Raw genomic sequence first — 25310 nt, forward strand, 5'->3', positions numbered from 1 at the left:
AGAAGTGGGTGAAACCTGGCAACATTTCCTTGAGCAAACTGGTTGGTTGGAGGCTCCCAACTTGTCTGAGGGCTCCTCCAGGTTTTATCCTGATTTGCTTGCACAAAGCTTACCTTGTGGAGGTTGGAGTGTATCTGATCTTCAGATATCTATGTGGGGAAGTTCTGTGACAAGGAGTGTTCATCCTGCTTGAAGAGTGTTTATACATCTCCCCATTATCATTTGTTCATTCCACACTTTTCAATTCATCCCCCCATCAACTTCTTAACTGCAAAAAGTCCATTTCTTCTTAAAAGTAGTTTTGTTCCACTTGAATTGTGTGCAAATCTAAATGTCCTGGTATGCGCTTGAAACCCACGCACCTACAAAATACCGTCAGTTGGTTGTTGACTACTCTGGCTAAGAGCACAATGGAGTGGTCTCTACTCTGGGAGGTGTGGCTTGTGTGAGGGCTCTTGCGATGGGAGACTGTAGACTGTTGCATGCCACTCCGATCTTTGAGTGGTGTAAAAGTCCAGGGAATCCAGTTTCTTCCCGTTAAGAATAAATTAAAGAGAAGAGGGAAGGAAGGGAGATTGTTTGGGAACGGGGAGAAGTTCCTCAGGTGGTGCTGTAGGTGGCAGCAAGGTGATGAAGGCAAGCGATAGACACAGGATCTTCATTTCCTCCCGAGCCCTTAGATTTTGAGCACTCAGAAGAAGAAATTTGGTGGCTGGAAGGCTCATTTAAGTCCCAAATAATCCTTTGGACTTAGATAGTTACTACATTGGGAGGTTTCTTCTTTCCCCCTTCCAGGTGAGATATATATCGGTGGACAGGAGCATTTTTATCTGGAGTCTCACTGTACTATTGCTGTGCCAAAGAGAGAAGATGGAGAAATGGAGCTCTTTGTATCTACTCAGAACCTAACAAAGACACAGGTGAGGCAATCCCTTGTGAAAGCGTTAAGCTGGCGAATGAAGCCGTGAAATTGAAGTACAAAACCTGTGCGATATTGCTGAACGAAAACCCACCTGGTTTGCATAAGTGCTTTGTGATTATGTTTGTCTCCTTTTATAAATACTGGATGCTTATGAAGAAGTCACAGGGCAGTGCTGGAGTAAAGGCATCCTGTGGTTTTTGTGGAGTACCATCTTTTGTTGTTCTGTGATTTGAGGTTGCCCAGAGTGTGAGATTCAGTCTCCTTGGCCAGCTTGGTTAGCAGGAATTTATGGCCTGGCCTTCTATGAATTTGTGTGATTTCAGTTTATTTGCGGCACACCCATTTCCACCTCATAAGTATTCTACCTATGATGTGGAGCCATCTGCTGGTTAGGACAAACTACACATGATGTTAAACTCATATTTGCATCTAACATGCAGGCTTTTAAAAGCGCATTAGCATCAGTGCAGGATGGGCTGAAAATTAATGGAATCAGAGAAACAGAATGTAACATTTCCCTCCTCCACTGTAGACCTTTGTACCAGTGAGGAATCCACCAATACAGATGTTAATTTCAGTAGAGGAATTTCCCTCAGCCTATGTTTTACTTGAGTATTAGCTGCTGAGAATCATTAGTGGGGAGAGTGCTATTGCATTTGGGTGCCTCCCATAGGCATCTGGCTTGGCTGATTTGAGAACAGGTGTTGGACTAGATTTCCAGGGCTCTTCTCATGTTTTTAGGACAGCAGCCGGGGAAATAAAGCATTAAAAATAAATTTCTGCCAGCCTGCCTGCCTGCCCTGAAACCACAGCTTATTAGCACCTCCCCTGATGAGGCTATTTGCACTTGAAAAACAAAAACAAAACTCTGCCTGCTAGATCAGCACCTTCAAAAAGCTGCATGTTTGTGGAGAAATGGAGGCATTTATATTTTATTCTTCAAAGCTACCAGTCCTTCTTTCCCACTCAACTTTGTAAAAAGTCCTATGTAAATAAATGGACACCAAAGAGACCTGGACTTCGTGCTTCTTTGTGCTATTAATTACAGGTGAGCCAGTAAGCTAGCCAAAGATGTTTCAGAGCAGTACTAGAAATTCCAGTGAGATGCTCATTAATTGGTGACACTGTATTGTGGTGTATATATAAACGTCTTTTCAAGAGTAGGATTGCTCTTGTGTCTTGTTCTAAGTGACTCTATTGTTGCCTGTAGGCTGATGTATTTTTTTGTTTTTTGGTACCAGGAATTTGTTGCCAATGCCTTAGCGGTCCCGTCAAATCGAATTGTGGTTCGAGTCAAGAGAATGGGAGGAGGATTTGGAGGCAAAGAGACAAGAAACACCATTCTCTCTACAGTTGTAGCAGTGGCTGCAGATAAGTAAGTTGTGATGATTGGCCACATTGGGATAACCTGAAGTTGAATATTAGGATAACTCTTTGTTGTTTATAAGAGGATCAAGATTATGGACTTGTTTCAGATCTATTTTTTTAAAAAAATAATATTTATTGCTTTTAAACCTTACAAACCAAAAGAAAAAGAAAAAGAGAAAAAAGAGGAAAAAACAAAAGAGAGAAAAAAACAATACAATACAATATATAAACAATACACCACACAACATTAACACATTAAACTAAACAAAACAGAACAAAAACAATTTAAAAACATACATCATACCATTTCAATGCCTTATCTTTCATTCCCTTGTTTTCTCGACTTCCTCTCACCTCCCTTTTTGTATTCCACCTCTATTGTTTCAGCAATTCCTTTCCATCTTTCACTATTTTCTGTCATATAAATATCTTAACTTATTTTAACCTTATTTTCCATTAATACTATAATACTTATCTATACTTAACTCCTTATAACACTTCTACTAAAGCCATATAATTTCATTCCAACATTTTTCTAACACTCATTAATTTTACCATATTTCTATAAATAAACTTTAAACTTTTTCCAATCTTCTTCCACCGTCTCTTCTCCCTGGTCTCGGATTCTGCCAGTCATTTCCATCAATTCCATATAGTCCATCAACCTGGTGATCTTCTGTCCGAGGCTCTTAACTCTTTTCCAGGTCCCTTCTGCAAGTCTTCTTCGTATACTTTGTCTTCTGCTGATCTTGTTCTTAATTTCCTTCCTTTGATGCTGAAGAGTAGGTCTCGGGGGAGCTCCAACCTAGCAATATTTTTATTCCTTCTTGACATGTCATCCACATCTCCGTGGTTAAAACTAAAATCCAAAAGATATTTCAGGATGTGTTTCAAAATCCCTCCAAATCTGAAGGTCCCCACAACTCCAATTTCCTTCTGACCCAAGTCCAGATCCCAAAGGTCAGTAAATCCCTGCATGAGATGATCTATCCAACTTTCCTTTTCCAGTCCAAACAGGGTTCCAATCTGACTTTCTCTGAATTCAATCATAGAGGGCAACAACTTGTAGTCATCAAATTGCCTCTGTAAGGCTGGGGCTCTCTCCCTCTCCACTTGTATTACCCTAGGTTCAACAACCACAACTCTCTCCCTCGCCCTCTCCACCATTTGGCATGTCAAAGTAGGTTCCTGCATCGGTTCCTGAATAGTTTCTGTATAGATGTTCACTTTTTGTCCCAAATTAGTCGCTTTTTGTCCCAAAATATCAATTTTAATATTCATCACATCCAATGACTGACTTATCTTGCATAGTGCAATCACTAAGGCTTCTTCTGTCGACATTCTCAAGTGATCCAAGGTCAATCTCACGGTTTCCTCTTGCAGCTGGAGATTCCACCAGTCCAACTCTTGTAACAATTTCAAAAGCTCCCTCTAGTGGAAACAATTTCTGTTTGTATCAATCCTTTTAAGCACAGTTCAAGCAGTAAGATTAGTTTCAATTTTCAACTACTTTTACTCCTTTTTAAACACAGAAGGAGACAATGGAAACAATGTATTTCTCTTATTTTACTAACTGTCACAGTCAATGAACTTTCCCAAAAACGTTAGTCTTACTAGCAGACCGTTTCCAGGTTCAGATCGGTGGTGATCCAACTTTCTTCACTCTCTCCTGCAGGCTAACACGATCCAAAATTTCCCCCCTCTTCTCCTGCCTCCAAGGGGGGTTTAATGATTTTAGCCGATGAAAGTTTATTCCTTTACATAGGACTTTCCAAGACTTTAGCTTGAAAATTCTTTGCTTCAATCTATTTACAAAAGGGGAAGGCGGACTTCCTGTTTGAAACCTCCCCGTTTCGGTGCCAAATTAAGACGTTTAAAAATCCAATTTACCGTTCTACTCACGGGTAGTTGTTTAGAGTCAAATTGTCCACAGGAAAAAGTCAGTGCTCTCCGGCAACAGCAATGCGGCTTCACTCCGTGAAAGAAGCAGTCAGTTCGAAGCACCGCGCCACTCACCCCACATCGCTCCGGATCCCCGAAACCGGGACTCCCCATGAGTAGGGGAGGCGCAAAAGGTGCCAGCCGAATCCCACATTCACAGGCTTCTCCCGCCTGTGATTTTTAGTGGGTCTCCGCCTTCGCCATGGCGGCCAGACCCTGAATTCCCGATCAGAGGAATTCCGCCATTGCCGGAGGCGCTAACCTGGAAGTCCCTTGGCCTTGTTTCAGATCTAGAACATGTGCATTTACTTTGGCAGGACGGTTACCCTGCTCCTTTCACCACTTAGGAGTTCATAACTCTGCATAAGAACCTAAGAAGAGCCCACTGGATCAGGCCAATGGCCTGTCTAGTCCAGCATCCTGCTTTCAGTGGCCACCCAGTTGTCTATGGGAAACCCACAAGCAGGATTCAAGCACAATAGCGCCCTCCCCTCCTGAGGTTTCCAGTAATTGTTATTCAGAAGCATTACCACCTCTGACTGTGCAGACAGAGCAATAGCCATCATAGCTAGCAGGCACTGATATACTTTTCCTCCATTAATTCATCTAATCCTCTTTTAGAGCCATCCTAGATGATACTGCAGAAGACCTCCATTTTCTATCATGCTTATAGCCTCCTATTTGACAGGCGTCTTCCGCATGAATGCTCAAAGACAAGGGAAATTTGTGAAAGTTTCCATTCCTTTGTGTGAGAGAGAAACAGTATGAACTAGATATCCACATAACTGAGCACTTTGTGCATCTTTATTTGTGTTGCTCTATGCATGATGGGGGACTACTCTTCTCCAGCGTGGGGAAGAGCAGCAGCTTCCACTGCTGTGAAGGAACATGATGGAAACCAGTTTACAGTGTGATTTGACGTTTGACTTGTTTGCTGTTAATTATAAATGTGGTGCGGTATTGTAAATGGTCAGCCCACCCATATCTTGTAGCCTTAGAGAAGGCCACTAGTTTAACAAGGACTAAGTTTTGCAGTCATTAGACTCCTGGATCAATAGGCCAAAGTGATTCCCCCTCCCCAACACAGCATTGATATTCAGAACTATTTATATCTTCCCTGGGATAGCCTGTCCCTCTCCCTACTTCACAACAGAACATGTTTTTCTGAGTTTTAGATGTTAGCCCCAGTTCAAAAGCAGGCCTTCAATGTGGTTGAAACTAAATCCAGAAACAAATATTTTCCCTTTTTTTGTTCGTCAGGTTCCCCCCTCTTTTTTGGGGGGGGGTTGGTCCTTTTTATATATCTCCTTTTTTAAAAAAGAATAAAATAAAATAAATAACTGCAAGGTTGAAGGACCAGCATTAGCTGGTACAATTGGGAGGTGAAGGAGTAAGTGCAGAATCCTGTTGGAGGTGGCATGGCGTTGGGGTGGGGTGTAGTGACTTCAAAGCTGTTGTGGGGCCGGGGGAGCAGAGCTGGACAGTAATAGGTCATTGACGGACAAATCGGAAAAACTCAAGTCAAATTTAACTTGATCTAGCATGTTCATCTTCAGGAGACTCTAGGAAAAGTAGATGAAAAGTATCTTCATGGTTCATTGCAAGAGAAGAATTCCTCCTTCTAAGGCAAGCAAAAAACAAAAACAAGCTTAATTATTAAAGTGAGACTGTTAATTTTTAACACAGTTAGTTCTGGAAGCTTTGCCAACACACTAATTCTGCATCACAGAAGCTACAGAACCACCTGGAACCCACTGGATTCCTGTAAGTTCAATGGTGGACAGAGCAGCTGTGGTCATCCAGAAGTTATTGGACTAAACTCCCACCATCCCTGAGCATTGGCCATGCTGGACCAATGGACATCTCAAATTTGTGTTTTCAGGATCAACACTGTTATTTTGACTGTAGCCTGTTTTAACTGTTTTTAATCCAAATATTAAACTGTTGTAATCGGCCCTGGGGCATGCCGATGAAGAGTAGCTAATAAATTTAATAATGACAAATGACAATAGGATTTGGAGCTCAACATCTGGGAGACCATACTTTTTCCACCACTGATGCAGAACGTCTGGATTTCAAAACAGGCTCTGGAAGGTGTGGGGGGATCCAACATTCAAGTTAGAACTATAGAATAAGATAATTAGTATTGGGTACTTTAGGCAGAGAAAAGAGCAGAGCCTTTAAAAGCAAGTCCTACAATAATTTGTTTTAAAGTGGCAATTCCAATTCAGTGGCATTGCCCAAACCCAGAAATTCTGGAAATGGATCAGTGAGTAAGATTCATTAAATACCAGGGATTTGGGAGGTTATAGCACTACTTCCCGTGCCTTTGAAAGAACTTGGAACAGGACAGGAAATTGCCATTTGCTGATGGAAGCAAAGTGATTGATTAAAAACACTGGGAAGTGAAAGATCTACCATTAATTAAAATATGGAGAAATAAATGTTAGGATGATTTCAGCTGTCCACAGTAGACTTATTGGATAAAGAGGAAGGATGATAAAGTACACAGGATTCCTCAGTGAATTTTTCAGTATTGGAGCAGACACACTGGAAATATTAATTACAGCTTTGTCAATGAGACAACTGCACAAATTGATGAACAGGGCACCAGGCAGGAACATTTTTTAAATTTTCCCAGGCCTTCTAACTTATGTTGTAGCTTCATATTGCTTTAGCTCTGTGGATTTAAATTTCTCTGCCTTTTAGTTTTAATGCATTAAGGCTGCCTTTCTGTGTGCATTTATCCGGGAATAAGCTACACTGAACACAGTGTGATTTACTTCTGAATAAATATGTATGGAATTGTGTTGTTAGTGCTGCAAAATCTTTCCCCCTTTACTCTGTTTCAAAGTCATTTTATTAGCTTATTGTAAGTTTGTTTTTGTTTTTTAAATCCCTGTAAGCTATTCAAATTCGGTTTTTGGGATTGCCTGTAAGTTGTACGTACGTATGTATGAAAATAAATTGTGTCAATTATATGACACAGGCTCATTCTCAGCCTGATTTTGGTGCCCTTACAGGACTGGTCGCCCAGTAAGATGCATGCTGGATCGAGATGAAGATATGCTGATTTCTGGTGGAAGACATCCCTTTTTGGGGCAGTATAAGGTAAATTGAAATGTTGGTTGTTGTTGTTTTAAGAGAAGTATGCCATCTTGGGAAGGTCACATTTAAAAATGTAAGGGGATCTTTAGGTACAATGCATTGTTCATTCCTACACAACAGGGATGGCCAACCTTTTTTCAGCTGACGGCCACAGTGACCCATTGCCAACCCTGTGGGGGCTGCATGTCAAAGATGGGTGTCGCCAAAGTGGTTGATTTGGAGTACAGAGCATTGGGAGATATATGGACCACCAGTATTAGCAGTACAGTCATACCTTGGATATCAAACGTCTTGGCTCCCAAACAAATCAGCTCCCGAACGATCGAAACCCAGAAGTGAGTGTTCTGGTTTTTGAATGTTCTTTTGGAAGCCAGACTTCCGATGGGGCTTCTGCAGCTTCTGATTGGCTGCAGGAGCTTCCTGCAGCCAATCAGAAGCCACGCTTTGGTTTCTGAACTTTTTGGTAGTCGAATGGATTCTGTTTGACTTCCAAGGTACGACTGTATGTGGAATGCTACAGATAGGGAGAAGAACACCACTAAACAGGACTGCTGGAATCTACCAATAGCTATCTTTTACACTTTGGGTTTATGGAGCATGAGGTATAAGACTGTAGCTCAGTGGCAGAGCACATGTTTTGCATGCATCAAAAAAATCCTGCGTCAATAAATCCTGAAGAGCCACTGCCACTCAGTATAGACAGTAGTGAGCTAGATGGACCAAAGGGTCTGACAGCTTCCTAGATTTCTTTCTTCCTAAAACATCTGTGAAGACAGGAGTGCCTGGCGTGCTCTGGTCCATGGGGTCACGAAGAGTCGGACACGGATAAACGACTAAACAACAACAACAAAACATCTGTAATTGTAACAGGTGAATTCTGTATTCCTCCGTCCTTTGTTTCTTCCAGGTTGGCTTTAAGAAGAATGGAAGGATTACTAGTCTAGATGTGACATATTACAGCAATGGAGGGAATTCTGTTGATCTTTCTCATGGCGTGAGTCAAGGATACATTCTGCTGCTTTTCATTTCTGACTCTAAGAGGGAGAAAAAGTAGTTTGGGGTGACTGGTTGAGAAGCATACCCAAGCCTCTGTATGTGTACACACACACACACGCTGCACCTACCTCCTTCAGTCAAAATGGTCCCATCCTGAAATTGTGTTTCATTAAACAAAGATCATTTGTCCCCAAGCCTTCTCTAATGGGGACAGTTTTAATGTTTGATGCAACATCTTGACTACTACTTAACCTGCAATTTCAGTTAGTGATTTAAATAAAAAGATGACAGTATTGTTGTAAAAATTTAGTGCTGCCAATAGTTATTTATTTATTGTGCCTATACTCCATCTTTGCCTCCAAGGGGCTAATAGGTCTACCTATTCTTTAATTAGTTGCCACAACCACCCTGTGTGATAGGCTAGGCTGAGAGGCAGTGACTGACTCAAGGTCACCTACTGAGCTTCATGGCCAAGTGGAGATTTGAAACCTCATCTCCCAGGTTCTAGTCTAATCACTGCACCACGCAATATATGAGGATGAGCATACATTTGCTCCAGTTGGTGTGTTTGTGAAAAAAACATGTAAATGATTACTTGTCAGTTAGTGCAACTTATGATTGTAGAGTCAGAAGAACAAAAGCATGGTTCATAAATTAAGTCTTTTTTTTAAAGTTCATAAGTCTATTTTTGATCTGCTTTTTATTGTTGGTCACCAGGTTATGGACAGAGCATTGTTTCACATGGACAACTCGTACAACATTCCAAACATCAGAGGCATAGGCAAAGTCTGCAGAACCAACTTGTCCTCCAACACAGCATTCCGTGGGTTTGGGGGTCCCCAGGGAATGATGGTTACTGAGTGCTGGATGAGCGACATTGCCATGAAGTGTGGGCTGCCAGCAGAAGAGGTACGTGCAGGGCTGGATTTAGGTTTGATGAGGCCCTAAGCTACTGAAGGTAATGGGGCCCTTTATATGTCCAGCTGTCCTTTGTCAACAACAAATTGTCACTGTTTTTTGTGTTGAATATATGCTATATGGTAATTTATGTAATATATGTTGCCATGTAACCAGTCCATGTAGGCACCCTATATATAGAAATGAGCAAACCAGTGATATTTTAGGGAGCTGGCTAGCCCATTACTTAGCATAGGAGCCTATACAACGCAAAACACTTTTGCTATATGTAGGTTTTGTTTTATTTGTTTTTTATCATATATTTTGGAAACGTACATCCAGGGTTTTTCCCCCTTTAATTTTTTGGGGGGCCTCCAAGAGAGTGGGGCCCTAAGCTATAGTTTATTTAGCTTATACTGTACGTAAATGAGACACTGGATATGTGCTCTTAGAGGAAAAGGGTGGACATTTCCATAAACCCTGCATGCTTCAGTCAAAGGATGTTAAAGAAATGAGATGTCACCAGTTCGGTACCCGTGAGCTCTTTTTGCAGCTTTACATTGGGTAATGTAATCTCAGTGTTGACACTGATTGTTAGAGTCCTTTATGGGTTGGATATCAAAATGATATTACATATCAAGGATGTTGTGTGTCATTCCTTTATACTCCAGTGGGAAGTGGTCGTTGGCCTCCTTCAGCGCAACACTTCACCCAGGCGGAAGAGTGAAAGAGAGAAAGAGAACGAATGGGCGAAGCAGAGAGAGGATGAGTGTCTGTGTGCTTCTGCTTTTTATGAATGGATGCATGTGTATGTTTGTGCGGGTGGATGTGTGTGTTTGTGAGATGGATGAAGTGTGTGTGTGGGATGTCCTCTGTCTACTTTTTGGTTTGGCTGTACTGACCACCATTGCTGTGTAGTCCCCTTCTCTGAAGGGAAAGCAACCCTTGACCCTGAAATGGCTGCCCACTACAGAATTTTTGGGGAGCTGACCTCCATGTTTAAGAAGGCGTGTTTAGGATCAAGATGCCCAGCATTCCACATTCTGTTAAAGTCATTCTTCCAAAAGACTCATTGGTGACCATGGCCATGTGGGTTTTGCTTTGGAAAGGTTCGAAAACTCAATCTCTATAATGAAGGAGACCTGACTCACTTCAATCAAAAGCTAGAAGGATTCACCTTGCGAAGATGTTGGGATGAGTGCCTTGCAAATTCGGACTATCACTCCAGAAGGAAACTTATTGATGAGTTTAACCGGTAAGTATCTTGCTTTTCAGAGTGATATCAGGTATACTAAAATATTCTATAAAGGCCTTATTAGTAAGCCTGGAATTAAAGTCTGAATCAAATTTCTCCCCCATCCATACAAATCATCTCTGCAGAAGGTGTAATCTTTTGGGGGAAACATTAACCCATTGTGTTTTAAAAGAGAAGCTCAAAATCAATGAAAAGTGCATGTTGATTTGTTGATTTCAATTCGCTCCCTGGACCCATTCCAATGAAGTCTTGTTCTGATGCAAAATTGTGTAGGAAAAGAGAGCATGCCAGAGAAAGCAGTTTAGGCATGGGTGCATGCTGCAAGGGAACAAGAGTCTGACATCGTTCTGTTTCCCCAGGAAGAATCGCTGGAAGAAGAGGGGCATGGCCATTATTCCAACCAAGTTTGGGATCAGCTTCACAGTTCCCTTCCTGAATCAGGTTGGCAAGGACCCTTAACTATTACAGCTGGGCAGCAAGGTTCTGTGGCAAAATGCTTCTGTCCGTCTTCAAGATTCTCCAGTAATGGGAATGTTAGAAGCGATACATCCAAGGCACATTTTAGTTCCAGCCTTGGTTATGTTGTATGTCACCCACCAGTCCGCCTTCATTCTTGTGCATTCTTTGTGACTCTTGTTTTGCTAATGTTGTTGGGGAGGGGGATACCAGCCCCCACCCTAGTCAGTGAATGCATGGGCTGAAGAGGAATCAGGAAATGAAGCAGTGCTTTCTTAAGTATTGAATCAATCGAAAGTTAATTTTTAGGCTTTTTGGATCATTTCTATCTTCTCTCTCTCTCTCTCTCTCTCTCACACACACACACACACACACACACTTCTATCCAAAGTAGCATTCAATCTCTTGTTTTAATAGAGCAAGGATTTACCCTTGCACAGTGGAACTCCCCCCCCCCCCCAAAAAAAATCTGTTCTGGGGTTTCTTGCAACCTTCCAGAGCAGAATTGACGAGGGCACAGTATATCTGAAGGAGCGTCTCCTCCCCCATCGTTCTGCCCGGACACTGAGGTCCAGCTCCGAGGGCCTTCTGGCGGTTCCCTCACTGCGAGAGGCCAAGTTACAGGGAACCAGGCAGAGGGCCTTCTCGGTAGTGGCGCCCGCCCTGTGGAACGCCCTCCCATCAGATGTCAAAGCGATAAACAACTACCTGACATTCAGAAGACATCTGAAGGCAGTCCTGTTCAGGGAAGTTTTTAATATGTGACATTTTAGTGTACTTTTCATCTTTGTTGGAAGCCGCCCAGAGTGGCTGGGGAAACCCAGCCAGATGGGCGGGGTACAAATAATAAATTATTATTATTATTATTATTATGCACAGAGAGAGGAGAATCAGGAGCAGTACAGTAGCATAAATGTAAATCCTTGCGCTAATGGAAGAAAGACCTTGGATACTGCCTGAAGTGAGGAATGTTGATTTGTATGTAGACGATGTGCTTCAGGGAGCTCGTGTGTCAAAACAGTCTTTGACAGCCTCTCTCTCGGATTTCTGTTGTAGGCTGGTGCCCTGGTACATGTGTACACGGATGGGTCAGTGCTGCTCACGCATGGTGGGACTGAGATGGGCCAGGGCCTCCATACCAAGATGATCCAGGTAAACTATGAATGCATTAATTGTCTGGTGCTGTTTTGATTAACATTATCCATTAAGCAGCCCTGTTTAGGGAAGTTTTTAATGTTTGATGTTTTATTCTATTTTTAATCTATTGGGAGCTGCCCAGAGTGGCTAGGGAAACCCAGCTGGATGGGCGGGGTATAAATAAATTATTATTATTATTAATATTATTATTATTATCCATTAAATGTATTAAAAATCTACTGCAGCATTCATTTTCAGAATGTTATCTTACAGATGCTGCAATTTCCCCCCACATCCATTCTAATTTAAATGTGGATATGTAGGGTGAAATCCAAAGAATGGGTTCTTGTGGGAGGAATTTAATAATAAATAAACTTTTACTCAGAGCAGTCATGGCCATTAATGTCTACCCTGAGTAAGAGTTGATTAACTACAACCCATACTTTCTCACAATGTATGGAGGATGTGTAGCAGGGTTACAAAGCAGCATTCTTTAGAAGCTTAGCAACTTTCCTGTGTGTTTTGATTTTACTTGCAAATATAAATTAAGACGGATCAGAAAAATATCCCGCAGTTGCATAACAGGACAGAATACAGGACTATTCAAAAGTCTTTGGAGCTTTGTGGACTTGGAATAAGAAGAACTGTTTCAAGTCCTATGGATTTCATTGGTGGCGATGACAACTGCGGTGAAGTTCACTTTGGGGCGTTGTCTCTCTGCAGGTTGCCAGCAGGACTCTTGGAATTCCCACCTCCAAGATCTACATCAGTGAGACAAGCACCAACACAGTGCCAAATGCATCTCCAACAGCTGCTTCTGTTAGTGCTGATATCAATGGGATGGCTGTCTTGGTAAGGGATAGAACTCAACACACTGCTCTACAAGGGATGCTACCGATTCTGTCTGCAGTGCACTTCATTTGCACCCCAGAAAGAATCTGTCTCATTGCCTCTATGAAGATATGCCTTGTGGGAGGCTTCTAGCAGACTTTGCTTTCGGAGGAAAGCACACTATCAGCATGTGTGCTGCTTAAAAGTGCCCAGTGTGGTGACTTGAACAGTAAAGGAGCCAATTATGTGTATTCTCTGGTGATGTGGCGAATGTTAGGTTGCTTCCAAATTGAACAATGGTATTAACTTAGGAAATATGTTAATGCTACATCGGAAGCTGTCATCTACTGTATCAAACCACTGGTCCGTCTAGCTCAGTGTTGTTGACATTGATGAGCAACAGCTCTCTGGGACTTCAGGCGATAATTGGTCCCAGCCATCTCTGGGGATGCTGTGGATTGAACCTTGGACCTTGCCCATTTCTAGCCAGAGCCTTCTGTTAAAAGCATAGTTAGTCAAAAGAGTACAAGACATTCTGAAGCCTGTGATATGTGGACACCTGTTGCCACATCTAGATTGATGAAAGTGAGAATGTTTAGTCATTTAATTGTGTCTTCGTGACCCCATGGACCAGAGCATGCCAGGCCCTCCTGTCTTCCATTGCCTCCCGCAGTTTGGTCAGACTCATGTTTGTAGCTTCAAGAACACTGTCCAACCATCTCGTCCTCTGTCATCCCCTTCTCCTTGTGCCCTCCATTTTTCCCAACATCAGGATCTTTTCCAGGGAGTCTTCTCTTCTCATGAGGTGACCAAAGTATTGGAGCCTCAGCTTCACGATCTGTCCTTCCAGTGAGCACTCAGGGCTGATTTCCTTCAGAATGGATAGGTTTGATCTTCTTGCAGTCCATGGGACTCTCAAGAGTCTCCTCCAGCACCATTATTCAAAAGCATCAATTCTTCGGCGATCAGCCTTCTTTATGGGAAAGTGAGAATACCTGGTGGCAATTTGCTGTAATATCAAAAGATGCATTCTGTTTGCTTTGAATTATTTTTCTTTCTTTCTTTTAGAATGCTTGCCAGACCATCCTGAAGAGATTGGAGCCAATCAAACTTGCTAAGCCAAAAGGTTCCTGGGAAGACTGGGTATGTTTGTGTCTGCCGCAGTTTGGAAGCATGGTGTGGATTTGCTAGCATTAGGAAAATCTCAATTATCTATTAATTCATTGTGGCGTGACAGGGGCTAAAGGAGCTAGCAGGGATCTGGCTGATATTCTTGCAACTCTTCCAGCAGTTCTGTAAGCCCCAAACAAGTATGACTTCAACAAGAGAAACTTTGGATTCTATATACCCAAGGTGGTGATGCAATTGATACACCTCTGAATTGTGATGGTTTGTGAATCTTAAGCTGCTTCCCCTCCTTGCTCCTTCCTTTAGCTTGGTCCCTGTCCCACTTTATCTCACCATCTTATGCCATCATCAAAGGGCTGTTACTGGCACTCTGTTCTGCCGTGACCTCTGCTATAGGATGGGGTGTTTTCTTTACATACACACACACTCCAGAAAACAGTCCATCCATATGAGTTGGTGAGCATAATTTTGACACCAGCAGTTCTTGTGATCTATTTTATTTGGGGCTTTAGTTTTTCTGTTATGAATTGTATTTAATGTTTTGTGATACATGTAAATCCCTCCATGAACTTGAGTGGCATTCCTGATGTTGATTTATATGACGATGATAACAGATGATGTTGATGATGGACTAGGCTTCCGAAGGTTGCCCTTAGATTTTTTTTCTTTGTGATTTGGAATGAAGATATCTCTCAAGAGTGGGATCTGTTTAACAGCTCCATTTGTGCACTATTTCACAAAGTTGGGCCTGATGGGTCTAGAGGTGTCAAATGTAAGGCTTGTTGATAATGGTGCTCCCCTTTTTGCACATGGATAGAGTGCACTCATTTGTATTTTGTTGAAAAAACACACCCATTGCTAGCTTTTCCAGAATACATTGTAGCTACCGTATTTTTTGCCCTATAGGGCGCACCGGCCCATTGGACGCACCTCGGGTTTTTTGGGGGAAATTAATTAAAAAAAATTATTTCCCCCCCCCAGCCCCCAGAACAGGCTGCTATCCGCAAGCCTTGCGAGCCCAGCAGCAACTCCTGCCGGGCTCGGAAGGCTTGCGGACACCTGCGCGAAGCACAGGGCGCCCTCCGGAGGGTGCCCCGTGCTTCGGGCCGCAGGCTGCTGCCCGCAAGCCTTGCGAGATTGCAGGAACTCCCGCCGAGCTTGCAAGGCTTGCGGATAGCTTCCTGGAGAGCGAGAGGGGTCGGTGCGCACCGACCCCTCTCGCTCTCCAGGCTTCGCCCCATAGGACGCACACACATTTCCCCTTCATTTTTGGAGGGGAAAAAGTGCGTCCTATAGGGCAAAAAATACGGTATTTTAGTTCAGCAGAACTAATTTTTTTAAAAAACCCCAGACACAAAGAACTCTGTGTGTTTTCATTAGGTGTCAGCAGCCTACTGTGATTGTGTGAGTTTGTCGGCTACAGGATTTTACAGGTGAGTTGGAACAGGACCCAAGTGGGATTCCAAATAATACTTCTAAATGTTATTGGGTGCTCTTTATCTCTACTGGTCTGATATTTCAACTAATTTCATGAAGTGTGCATATAATAAGAAGATATGATCTAGTAATCTATTTGAAGGCTGTATTCTATAAACTTTATGTGCCTGCTAACTTTTCCTTGGCACTAAAGTCATCTGCAGTCTCTACTTGACCCATGGCATACAAATGTAAAAGCAGTTCCCATTCATTTAAATCATACCTTAAAGTGTTAAGGCTCCAAAGTAGAACCAACCCTTTAATATTCCCATTCTGTAAATACAGAATTCAGAACTATGCATCTCCCACAAGCTTCAGAAGACCTTAGATAAGGTGTGGAAAAAGTGACACCCTCCAGACATTCAAACTCCAATTCCCATCAGCCCCAGTCAAAATGGGCAAGGGTTGGGGTGATGGGAATTGGAGTCAACAACATCTGGACAGGAACAACATTGGCTACCCCTTGCCTTGGATCTCTAACTATCTACTAACTTAGATTTCAGTTTACTTTATTTAAAGTGCCGTTTTGGTGTAGAAACTCGGGCTCCACAAGAGCTTTCAAGCTCACTTGCCAATTCTTTATGTGCAACATCATTTGCAATGCCCTAATTTCTGCAGGTGGCGCTGTGGGTTAAACCACAGAGCCTAGGACTTGCCGATCAGAAGGTCGGCAGTTCGAATCCAATCCCTGTGACGGGGTGAGCTCCCGTTGCTCGGTCCCAGCTCCTGCCAACCTAGCAGTTCGAAAGCACATCAAGTGCAAGTAGATAAATAGGTACCGCTCTGGCGGGAAGGTAAACGGCATTCCGTGTGCTGCTCTGGTTTGCCAGAAGTGGCTTAGTCATGCTGGCCACATGACCCAGAAGCTGTACACCGGCTCCCGCGGCCAATAAAGTGAGATGAGCGCCGCAACCCCAGAGTCGGCCACAACTGGAGCTAATGGTTAGGGGTCCCTTTACCTTTACCTTAATTTCTGCAGTAGTTTTGGGAATCAAACAGGCAACCAATTTAAGCTTATAGAGCTGAGTGAAAATGATCTCCTCAAATTATCCACACTCTCTGTGGGTGGTAAAAACGGAGGAGAGCATTTTACTGAAGACTGAACTTCTCTATTAGTTTTAGGTGGAGCTGGAAAAAGAGGGGAAACATTTAAAATTTGCAATAAATTAATTTTTGAAATGTTTTGTATTGCTTAATATTGAAAGGAAACTCGATTTTTTGTTCATGCTTGTGAATAAAGGAAGCGATGGACTAAGATGGGATGACTGAAAGGAGTAGAGATCCCATCCATTGCTTTCTTCAGCATTATTAAACAGTATTAAAATTGGATCTACCATTGTATCCAGAACTGGAGCGGGTGCCAAAGGGATGTGGCCTGGGGAGAGGCCCAGGGGCCAGGCAGAGAAAGCTGGAGGGCTGCATTTGGCCCTCTGCGGTTCCCCATCCATGGCTTATCATCAGTGTCCTGGCTTGTTCCATAATAATGTAGTAGGCCCAATGTTGTAACTCCTTGGAGTTACATGAGTGAAGAGGAAGAAGCCTAGTTCTAGAGGTATATGGACGAGTTGTTGGAGAGCAACTAAAAATCTGGTATGGTTGAAAGATAAAAAGGGAGAGGTGGGGATCTGGCCTGGCATACTTCACAGAGCAATCAAAGGCATGCAGATCTCAAAACTTTGGCTAATCATGATTACTGGCCTGATCCTCAAAACTCCCCGAATTCTTGTTGAGTCCAGCAACTTGCATTTTTGCCCACTAGGAAGTGATTCAGTGGAGTAAGAAAAAGACCTTTATTTCAGTCAAGTGATGAGTAAAATTCCTGCAGATTTCATTTTTTCCTTCTTTCTTGCCACCCTTAAGAATTCCAGACCTTGGGTATGACTATGAGAAAAATGAAGGAAAGCCCTTTTGCTACTTCTCTTATGGCGTGGCTTGTTCTGAGGTTGAGATTGACTGTCTGACAGGTGACCATAAGGTAAGTAAGCTAGGCAGATTTGTCAAAAGTATTTCTTTTTCTGGTGGACTGGGAAAGTACCTGATAACCTAAGTATATTTGATAAGGAAGTTTATTTCCAGCTCTGGTATTCGTTGAGTGAAATACCTGACTTCTCTGTGTATATCATGGATGGGCCACCTATGGCCAACCAGAGGCAGTTGATGATGGGAGGTATAGTCTGAACTTCTGGAGGAAATGCATATAATTGGGCAATTATATACTTCATAGTGATTATGTTCTGAGAATGGTTTCCACACAAGCCACTAGCTATGAAGACTTATACCCAAGTTTCAAAGGCTCCAGATATTTGACTTCCAACCAAGAGCCAAGACCTTTTTGCTGAAGTACTCTTCACGTCTATTTCCCCATGATCTTTGCAATAATCGTGTAACTTAGGCCACCTCTCTTAGCTCAGGCTAGGCTATTAAATAGCTGCTTCTCCCAGACAACATGGCACATTCATGGCTGAGCTGAGAGTTCATCTCTTCCAAGTCGGAGCTCAGGCTCAGAGCTACTATGTGACAATTCAGGTTCAAGTGAGACTTGGGAAAAGGCACATCTCAGTGGTAGAGCATCTGCTCTGCCTGGAGCAGGTACTGTACTGAATCCTTAGCTTCTCCAGGTAGAGCTGACAAAAAGCTCCTGCCTGAAAAGCTGGAGAACAGATTAAACAGTACTGAACTAGATGGGCCAGTGGCCTGACTCTAAGGTAGCATATTGATGTTCATATGTCCCCCTTTTAATTCATTGCATAAAGTGAGTCCTGTACTTACTCAGCCTTTGCTTTTGCCGATATTTAGAATGTCCGCACAGACATCGTGATGGATGTTGGCACCAGCTTGAACCCGGCTATAGATATAGGGCAGGTAAGCAATACAACACGATCCTATTCTGTGGTGCTGTAGCATGTCTGCATGCTAGCTGGATTATTAAATTGGTCAATGAGCAGCGTCAGGCCTGATAAACAGCAGCATGAACTGTTGTGGCAGGAGAGATGGTTAATTGCTAATTTATTATTAGCTTGTTTTTGCTCATCAGGTTTTTGGCAAATGATTCATTTCTGCACAATGAAACAGGGGAAAAATTAGATCTACTGTTCATTGCACTGTTCCCAAGCTTTTGTTTTGCATTCTCCAAGTCAGTTACTCTAGACTAATTCTATTTACTTCAGTGGCCCTATTGCAGCAAATAGTCAAAGGAGTCTTGTTTTGGAGAGGCTAAACCTCATATTTTCGGGTTCATTTTTCATTTTAACCTGCAGACCACCCGAACTCTTAAAACTAGATGTACTAGCCTAAACTTTAGGCTTCCTGTACCAGCAACTAAATACTGAAATTGGGCAGATACAGATAAATTTGTTTATGAATCATGACTCATGATGACCATATGCCACAAGGTCATTCTGCTATTATCCCATAAATATTTGGACTACCAATATTTATTACTAATACCAGCAGTGGCAGCACTCCTGCCACACCTGCATGATGTTCATTTAGCATCAAACATGTCCTAGCCAATGAGAAAAATTAACTGAAAAGTTCCACATGGCTATGGGATGGAAACTTCCTTGGTCATTTTTGAGGACTCCTATTTCTCAATTCAGTTCTGATTGGGGGAGCCCAGGAGACATCAGTGGCCTTGGGTGTCATTCAAATACGTTTTACTCAGAGTAGACTAGTTGAAATTAATGAGCATGACTGAGTTAGGTCCATTTATTTCAATGGGTCTTCTCTGAGTAAAATTGAGTTGAATACCACCCCAGGAGTGCTCTCTACCAGCTTTGGTTGGAGTGGGATTGTCTTGCTGTGGTGATTTGGTCATGTCCAAACAAGACTACTGTAATGTGCTCTGTTTGGGGCTGACCTTAGAGGCTGACTTTTTATTTTGTGTCTGATTTGATTTTTGTGTCTTTACATTTACAGATAGAAGGAGCTTTTGTCCAAGGAGTTGGGCTTTTTACCCTGGAGGAGCTGCGTTATTCCCCAGAAGGCAACCTGTACACCCGCGGGCCTGGAATGTACAAAATCCCTGCATTTGGTGACATCCCAACAGAGTTTCATGTGTCTCTTCTCCGGGACTGTCCAAACAGCAAAGCCATCTATTCATCCAAGGTACAGTATCATCTGGAGCTGCAGCTTTTTTGCACATTTTAACACAAAATAAACAGCGGTGATGGAATGAGGAATGCTATTTTGCCTTATATTTCTTAGAGCCACCGGCAGAGCCACTGGCAGTCAGTGTAGGCCATGGACCAATGGTGTGAGGTAGTCTAAGGCAGTTTACTATGTTCCCAGTACAGTGGTACCTCAGGTTGCGAACACCTTGGGTTACAAACACCTTGGGTTACAGACTCTACTAACCCGGACGTAGTACCTCAGGTTAAGAACTTTACCTCAGGATGAGAACAGAAATCGTGTGGCAGCAGCGCGAGGCCCCATTAGCTAAAGTAGTACCTCAGGTTAAGAACGGTTTCAGATTAAGAACGGCCCTCCGGAACGAATGAAGTTCGTAACCAGAGGTACTGGCCATGGGTACTGCATACTGTGAGCTGTGAATTAGTAGTGGCTGGAGCAATGCTTGATGCTCTTCAATCTCTCTAGGCTGTTGGTGAACCTCCCTTGTTCCTGTCAGCCTCCGTGTTTTATGCCATCAAAGATGCCATCGTCTCTGCCAGGGAAGAATCGGGACTGAAGGAGCCATTCCGACTAGACAGCCCAGCCACCCCAGAGAGAATACGCAATGGTTGTGTGGATAACTTCACCAAACTGGTAGGTTAACTGGCCTCCTTTCTCACGATTTCATCTTCTGTAATGCAATTCAGTAATCATTCCTTGGTGGTCTGCAGCTTTCATTTCAGTGGGTTCCCCTATCACGAATTAACGAATACTTCACATTTGTATGGCATCTTCAAGTGTGCCATACAAACACATTGCCTATCATCATCATCATCATCATCATTTTCATTTTCATTATCATTATCATTATTAATAAATTTTTATTTATACCCTGCCCATCTGGCTGGGTTTCCCCAGCCATTCTGGATGGCTTCCAACAAAATATTAAAAATACAATAAAACATGAAACATTAAAAACTTCCCTAAACAGGACTGCCTTCAGATGTCTTCTAAAAGTCAGAAATAATAATAATTATTATTATTGCATTCGTTATAACAACCCTGTGAGGTAAGTCAATATTATTATTAGGAACAGGGGACAAATTTGATTCAGTTGGCATTTAAAGGCAAACTTACTTAATTTACAGTTTTCAAAGCGATGGGTGAACAGATATGTAGCCATCCGTTGAATGCCTCCCAACTCGCACTTTGCCAAATTTTGCAGAGAAGTTCTGCAGCCAAACAATGTGTACAAAAATTCACGTGGGACTGAACCAGATATGCCTACATCCTTATCATGTAGTCAGTGCTTCTATAATAATAATAATAATAATAATTTATTATTTATACCCCGCCCATCTGGCTGGGCATCCCCAGCCACTCTGGGCGGCTTCCATAAAAACCAAAAATACACTAAAATATCACACGTTAAAAACTTCCCTGAACAGGGCTGCCTTAAGATGTCTTCTGAATGTCAGGTAGTTGTTTATCGCTTTGACATCTCGTGGGAGGGCGTTCCACAGGGCGGGCGCCACTACCGAGAAGGCCCTCTGCCTGGTTCCCTGTAGCTTTGCTTCTTGCAATGAAGGAACTGCCAGAAGGCCCTCGGCGCTGGACCTCAGCGTCCGGGCAGAATGATGGAGGTGGAGACGCTCCTTCAGGTATACTGGACCGAGGCCGTTTAGGGCTTTAAAGGTCAGCACCAACACTTTGAATTGTGCTCGGAAACGTACTTGGAGCCAATGTAGGTCTTTCAAGACCGGTGTTATATGGTCTCGGCGGCCGCCCCCAGTCACCAGTCTAGCTGCCGCATTCTGGATTAGTTGTAGTTTCCGAGTCACCTTCAAAGGTAGCCCCACGTAGAGTGCATTGCAGTAGTCCAAGATAACCAGAGCATGCACCACTCTGGCGAGACAGTTCACGGGCAGATAGGGTCTCAGCCATTGTACCAGATCTCGGGGGCACAGTTACCCCATTCAGGACCAGGGAATCCTCCACACCCGCCCACCTCCTGTCCCCCCAAAACAGTACTTCTGTCTTGTCAGGATTCAACCTCAATCTGTTAGCCGCCATCCATCCTCCAACCGCCTCCAGACACTCACACACGACCTTCACCGCCTTCACTGGTTCTGATTTAAAAGAGAGGTAGAGCCTCTAGAAAAAGAGATGCTGGAACTCACTATGAACGCCTTCCTTGTTCTCTTAGAATGGCAATGGTGCCCACCTGAGAGGTGCCAGAACTGAGTTCTGGTGAGTTCTGGCTGAAAAAGTGCTCTGCATGTAGTAAATGCCAGTCAGCCAAATTCAGTGCTCAGCTTGGCAATCTTGTTCTGTTGGTTACCCCTGATTTACACCATGTGGCTGTCCTCCAGCTGTTGTTGGATACACACCTCTCATCAGTCCCAGTGTGGTGAATGGACAGGGATTATGGGAGTTGTAGTCCATCAGCCCCTGGTATAGAAGATAAGTAAATCTGAAGATGGTTACATTCTGTAGTTGCCCAGCAAAGGCCATGCCAACTTTGGGACATGGTCTTGACATTTCAGATGACATTTCTCTTTCAATTATTTCACTCTTTTTTTTATCCAGTGTCCATCTGCTGAGCCGGGCACCTTTAAGCCCTGGTCTGTGAGAGTATGAATGAAGTAACCTCTAGGAACCATCTCCACACATCAAGCTGGTTTCACCTCAGGGGACCAAAAGGAAGCAATGACTCACTGCTGAAAACAGATCTGTGTTCCTGCACTTGCCCTGCAGATTCATGAAGCTTTATAATTTAATAGCTGAATCGTCCATTGCCTAAGGAAAGGGTTCCTGTTGGTGGAATACAGCTGGCGTAGAGGGGGGAAATGTATGGTTTTGCTCTCTGTGAAATCTGAAATCCGTACGTACTGTAGTTCATTTAAGCTCATGGCAAAGATCAGCGAAACTCGTTTGCTAATACGTTCACTTTTACAGTGTAATCATGTCATTCAATGAAATGCTAATTTGAATTGATTGTGATGCAGCCAGTCCCCCCTTTTCAGTTTTCCATCCTTCCTCTTTTGGATGTATGATTGCAAGTAACAATGAGGGCAGGACCCCATTGCATCCTCTCTCTGAATCATAAGGATGTGGGAAGTTCATTAACATTTAGCTAATGAGATCCCAGCCTCCACTCCCACCTTCTACTTTGCTTTTGTATGCTGAGGATATGAGATAACACTGGAAGCAAATGCACAAGGGTTGGCTAATGATCCTCAATATAGTTACCGAGTAGGCAGATATGTTGATTTCAGTACCACTTACTACAAGTGTGCTTGGAGCTGATGTTTAAGAGAGTTAGGGGGAAATACCTATTACCTAGGTGCTTATGAATTATGGAGAGCCAGTTTGCATCCCATAGTTAAGAGGGCCAGGTCCAAAAGTAGCCAGGATTCCTGCATCTTTTATTGGCTGTGCAGAACAGATGACAAGCTATGCCTGCTGAAATCCTCTCTTCTACACAACTATTAGAAGAGCAGTAGTCTTGCCCTGTTTGTGCATCCGGCCACCTCACTTATGGTGCATTCCCCTCATTTGGTTTTGCTGAAAGTAGACCAGGGTAAATTGGCTAGGTTGCAAAAATATGAATGTATTGAGGCTCACAAAGGACTGCTTTCACACATTACTTGGCCTTACAGAGGCGTTATGAAAAACACTCCATCAGAAAGATATTTAGCTAGGCTTTCCTTTATATTCTTCCTGAGCTATGATGCTTTGTGCAGCAGGCACTAAATCCTATTTGCTAGCCGTTTGCAAATCTCCTAGAGTTACCATTATATCATTCTGCAAACTTGTCGTCAAAGTTTCAGGTGAACCCCTCCGAGTGAACTGAAGCAAATTGTACAGTTATATCTGAAATTTCATGCAGATTGCTGTGATCAGTTGACAAAAGATTGGTCCTCGAATGATGGCACAATGCAGAGAGTCTCGGCCAGTTGGCCAGGTTTGCTCTGAGATTGTCCTGTGTTTCCCAAAGGTGTATCAGTTCATAATAGAGCTGTTTGAATGAAAAGTCTGCACTCCATTTCCCCAGGCCGCACAATGTTGTATTTCCTATGCTAAACACCTCCTTTTCATATCAAAACAAAACAACCTTATGGGAACTAGCTCTCAGAGAGAATTAGACATGAACTTATCTCCGAAATGTTCAAGAATCAGTGCACTGCATCGTTCAGGGAAATGGATTTGCATCATGCCTTTGGGATGTCTTGTTGATATTGGACGTGCTATATGAAAGCAGAGTGCTTTCTGGAACTTCTGAGACAGAAGCATACTCAACATTCATGGATGCTTCATTTTCTTGATTGCTGCTAGCAAATGGCTTTCTCACAATGTAAGAAAATAGCCTGCCAGAAGCAAATATGTGCATGAGCCAATGACAACTGAAACATTTGCTGCTTTTCTAAGGGTTTGCTTAGTATGCTAATATGCCCATCTTGACTTAGGGGCATTAAATGCTCTTCTGGAACTGTTTAATAATTATGAGCTGACACTATTGCCATTTACCAAAATGACTCCTAGCTGTTGATAGAGAACAATTTCTGTTCTGTTGAAACAAACAGATCAATCATGTTGCCCGCGCTGGTGTTAACTCTCCTGACTTTTGTGGTTTGTGTAATACTTGTGGAGTGGGCATATTCAGAGTCCGTCCCCAGTGCAATAATTCTGTACTGCAGCTTAAAGTGTGACTTTCTCTCATGCAAGAAGATCCATCCTTGACAGTTGCTCTCATAAACCAACCCATGGCTTTTCTACAGGTTTCTGACCCATAAAACGTTCTTTTTAACAGTACCTTTTGTAGGACAAAGGCTGAGGTTTCTCTCCCTAGTCTACATAATATCTTCCCAAGCATAGAAGCAAACTGAAAACCTGTAGTATGATGTTCTGGAAAGTATGAAGCAATAGCAATAGTAACGCTGACCTACAATTGTTAGTCCATGGTAATAACGACAAGTTACCAGGAAGCATGTAGTTTTGCTGAAACTGAGGACTTTATAGAATCTTTTAAATGAACTCTCTCATGAATTAGTGTCTTCGTGATCTGAATGTATAAGAAACACTGCTTGAAATGAACTATTTGGGGGGAAATAAATGTGATTTGAAAAGCACTTTGCAAGTTTGCTAAATTACTCAGTAGGAAAATACTGTCATTATTATGGGGGCTCTACACTGTGGATGACTGTGCCACAAAATGTTGATATGGAGGGCAGATGATTTTCTTGCCCTTTGTGTTGGTATTCCCTATCCCAAACGCAGTCATTTATAACACCACCCAATTTATAGCATGAGAAGAATGTCAAGCATGTTCACAAACGGAGGACATAGATGATGCCTTCCTGGAACAGATGGCCAAGCATGCAAAAGGAAGGGAGATAGTAGTAATGGGGGACTTCAATTACCCGGATATTTGCTGGATGTCAAACTCAGCCAAGAGCATAAGGTCAAACAGATTCCTCACTGGCCTTGCAGACAACTTCGTTGTCCAGAAAGTGGGAGAAGCAACAAGAGGAACAGCCATTTTAGATCTGGTCCTAACCAATGTTGATGACCTGGTTAGTGGGGTAGAAGTGGAAGGATCATTAGGTGCGAGTGATCATGCTCTTCTGAAGTTTACTATACAGCGGAAAGGAGCAGCCAAGCATACTAGGACTCAATTTCTTG

At 42.8% G+C, this 25310-nt stretch overlaps 1 protein-coding gene across 1 annotated transcript in view; it reads left to right on the forward strand.

The window, feature by feature from the left end:
* XDH (xanthine dehydrogenase) overlaps window positions 1-24229 on the forward strand; it is a 64192-nt gene extending 39963 nt beyond the window's left edge. The window contains exons 22-37 of the mRNA XM_079969167.1: window positions 796-920; window positions 2164-2297; window positions 7255-7342; window positions 8247-8333; window positions 9053-9244; window positions 10342-10487; window positions 10847-10928; window positions 12000-12095; window positions 12804-12932; window positions 13980-14054; window positions 15420-15472; window positions 17376-17490; window positions 18312-18377; window positions 19434-19622; window positions 20112-20279; window positions 22215-24229. Of these exons, the coding sequence (XP_079825293.1) occupies window positions 796-920; window positions 2164-2297; window positions 7255-7342; window positions 8247-8333; window positions 9053-9244; window positions 10342-10487; window positions 10847-10928; window positions 12000-12095; window positions 12804-12932; window positions 13980-14054; window positions 15420-15472; window positions 17376-17490; window positions 18312-18377; window positions 19434-19622; window positions 20112-20279; window positions 22215-22265 (1796 nt within the window). The 3' untranslated portion in view covers window positions 22266-24229. The remainder of the gene's footprint in view (window positions 1-795; window positions 921-2163; window positions 2298-7254; window positions 7343-8246; window positions 8334-9052; window positions 9245-10341; window positions 10488-10846; window positions 10929-11999; window positions 12096-12803; window positions 12933-13979; window positions 14055-15419; window positions 15473-17375; window positions 17491-18311; window positions 18378-19433; window positions 19623-20111; window positions 20280-22214) is intronic.
* Window positions 24230-25310: the final 1081 nt, after the last annotated feature.

Source organism: Podarcis cretensis, assembly GCF_951804945.1.
Source record: "Podarcis cretensis genome assembly, chromosome: 3".
Lineage (NCBI taxonomy): Eukaryota > Metazoa > Chordata > Lepidosauria > Squamata > Lacertidae > Podarcis > Podarcis cretensis.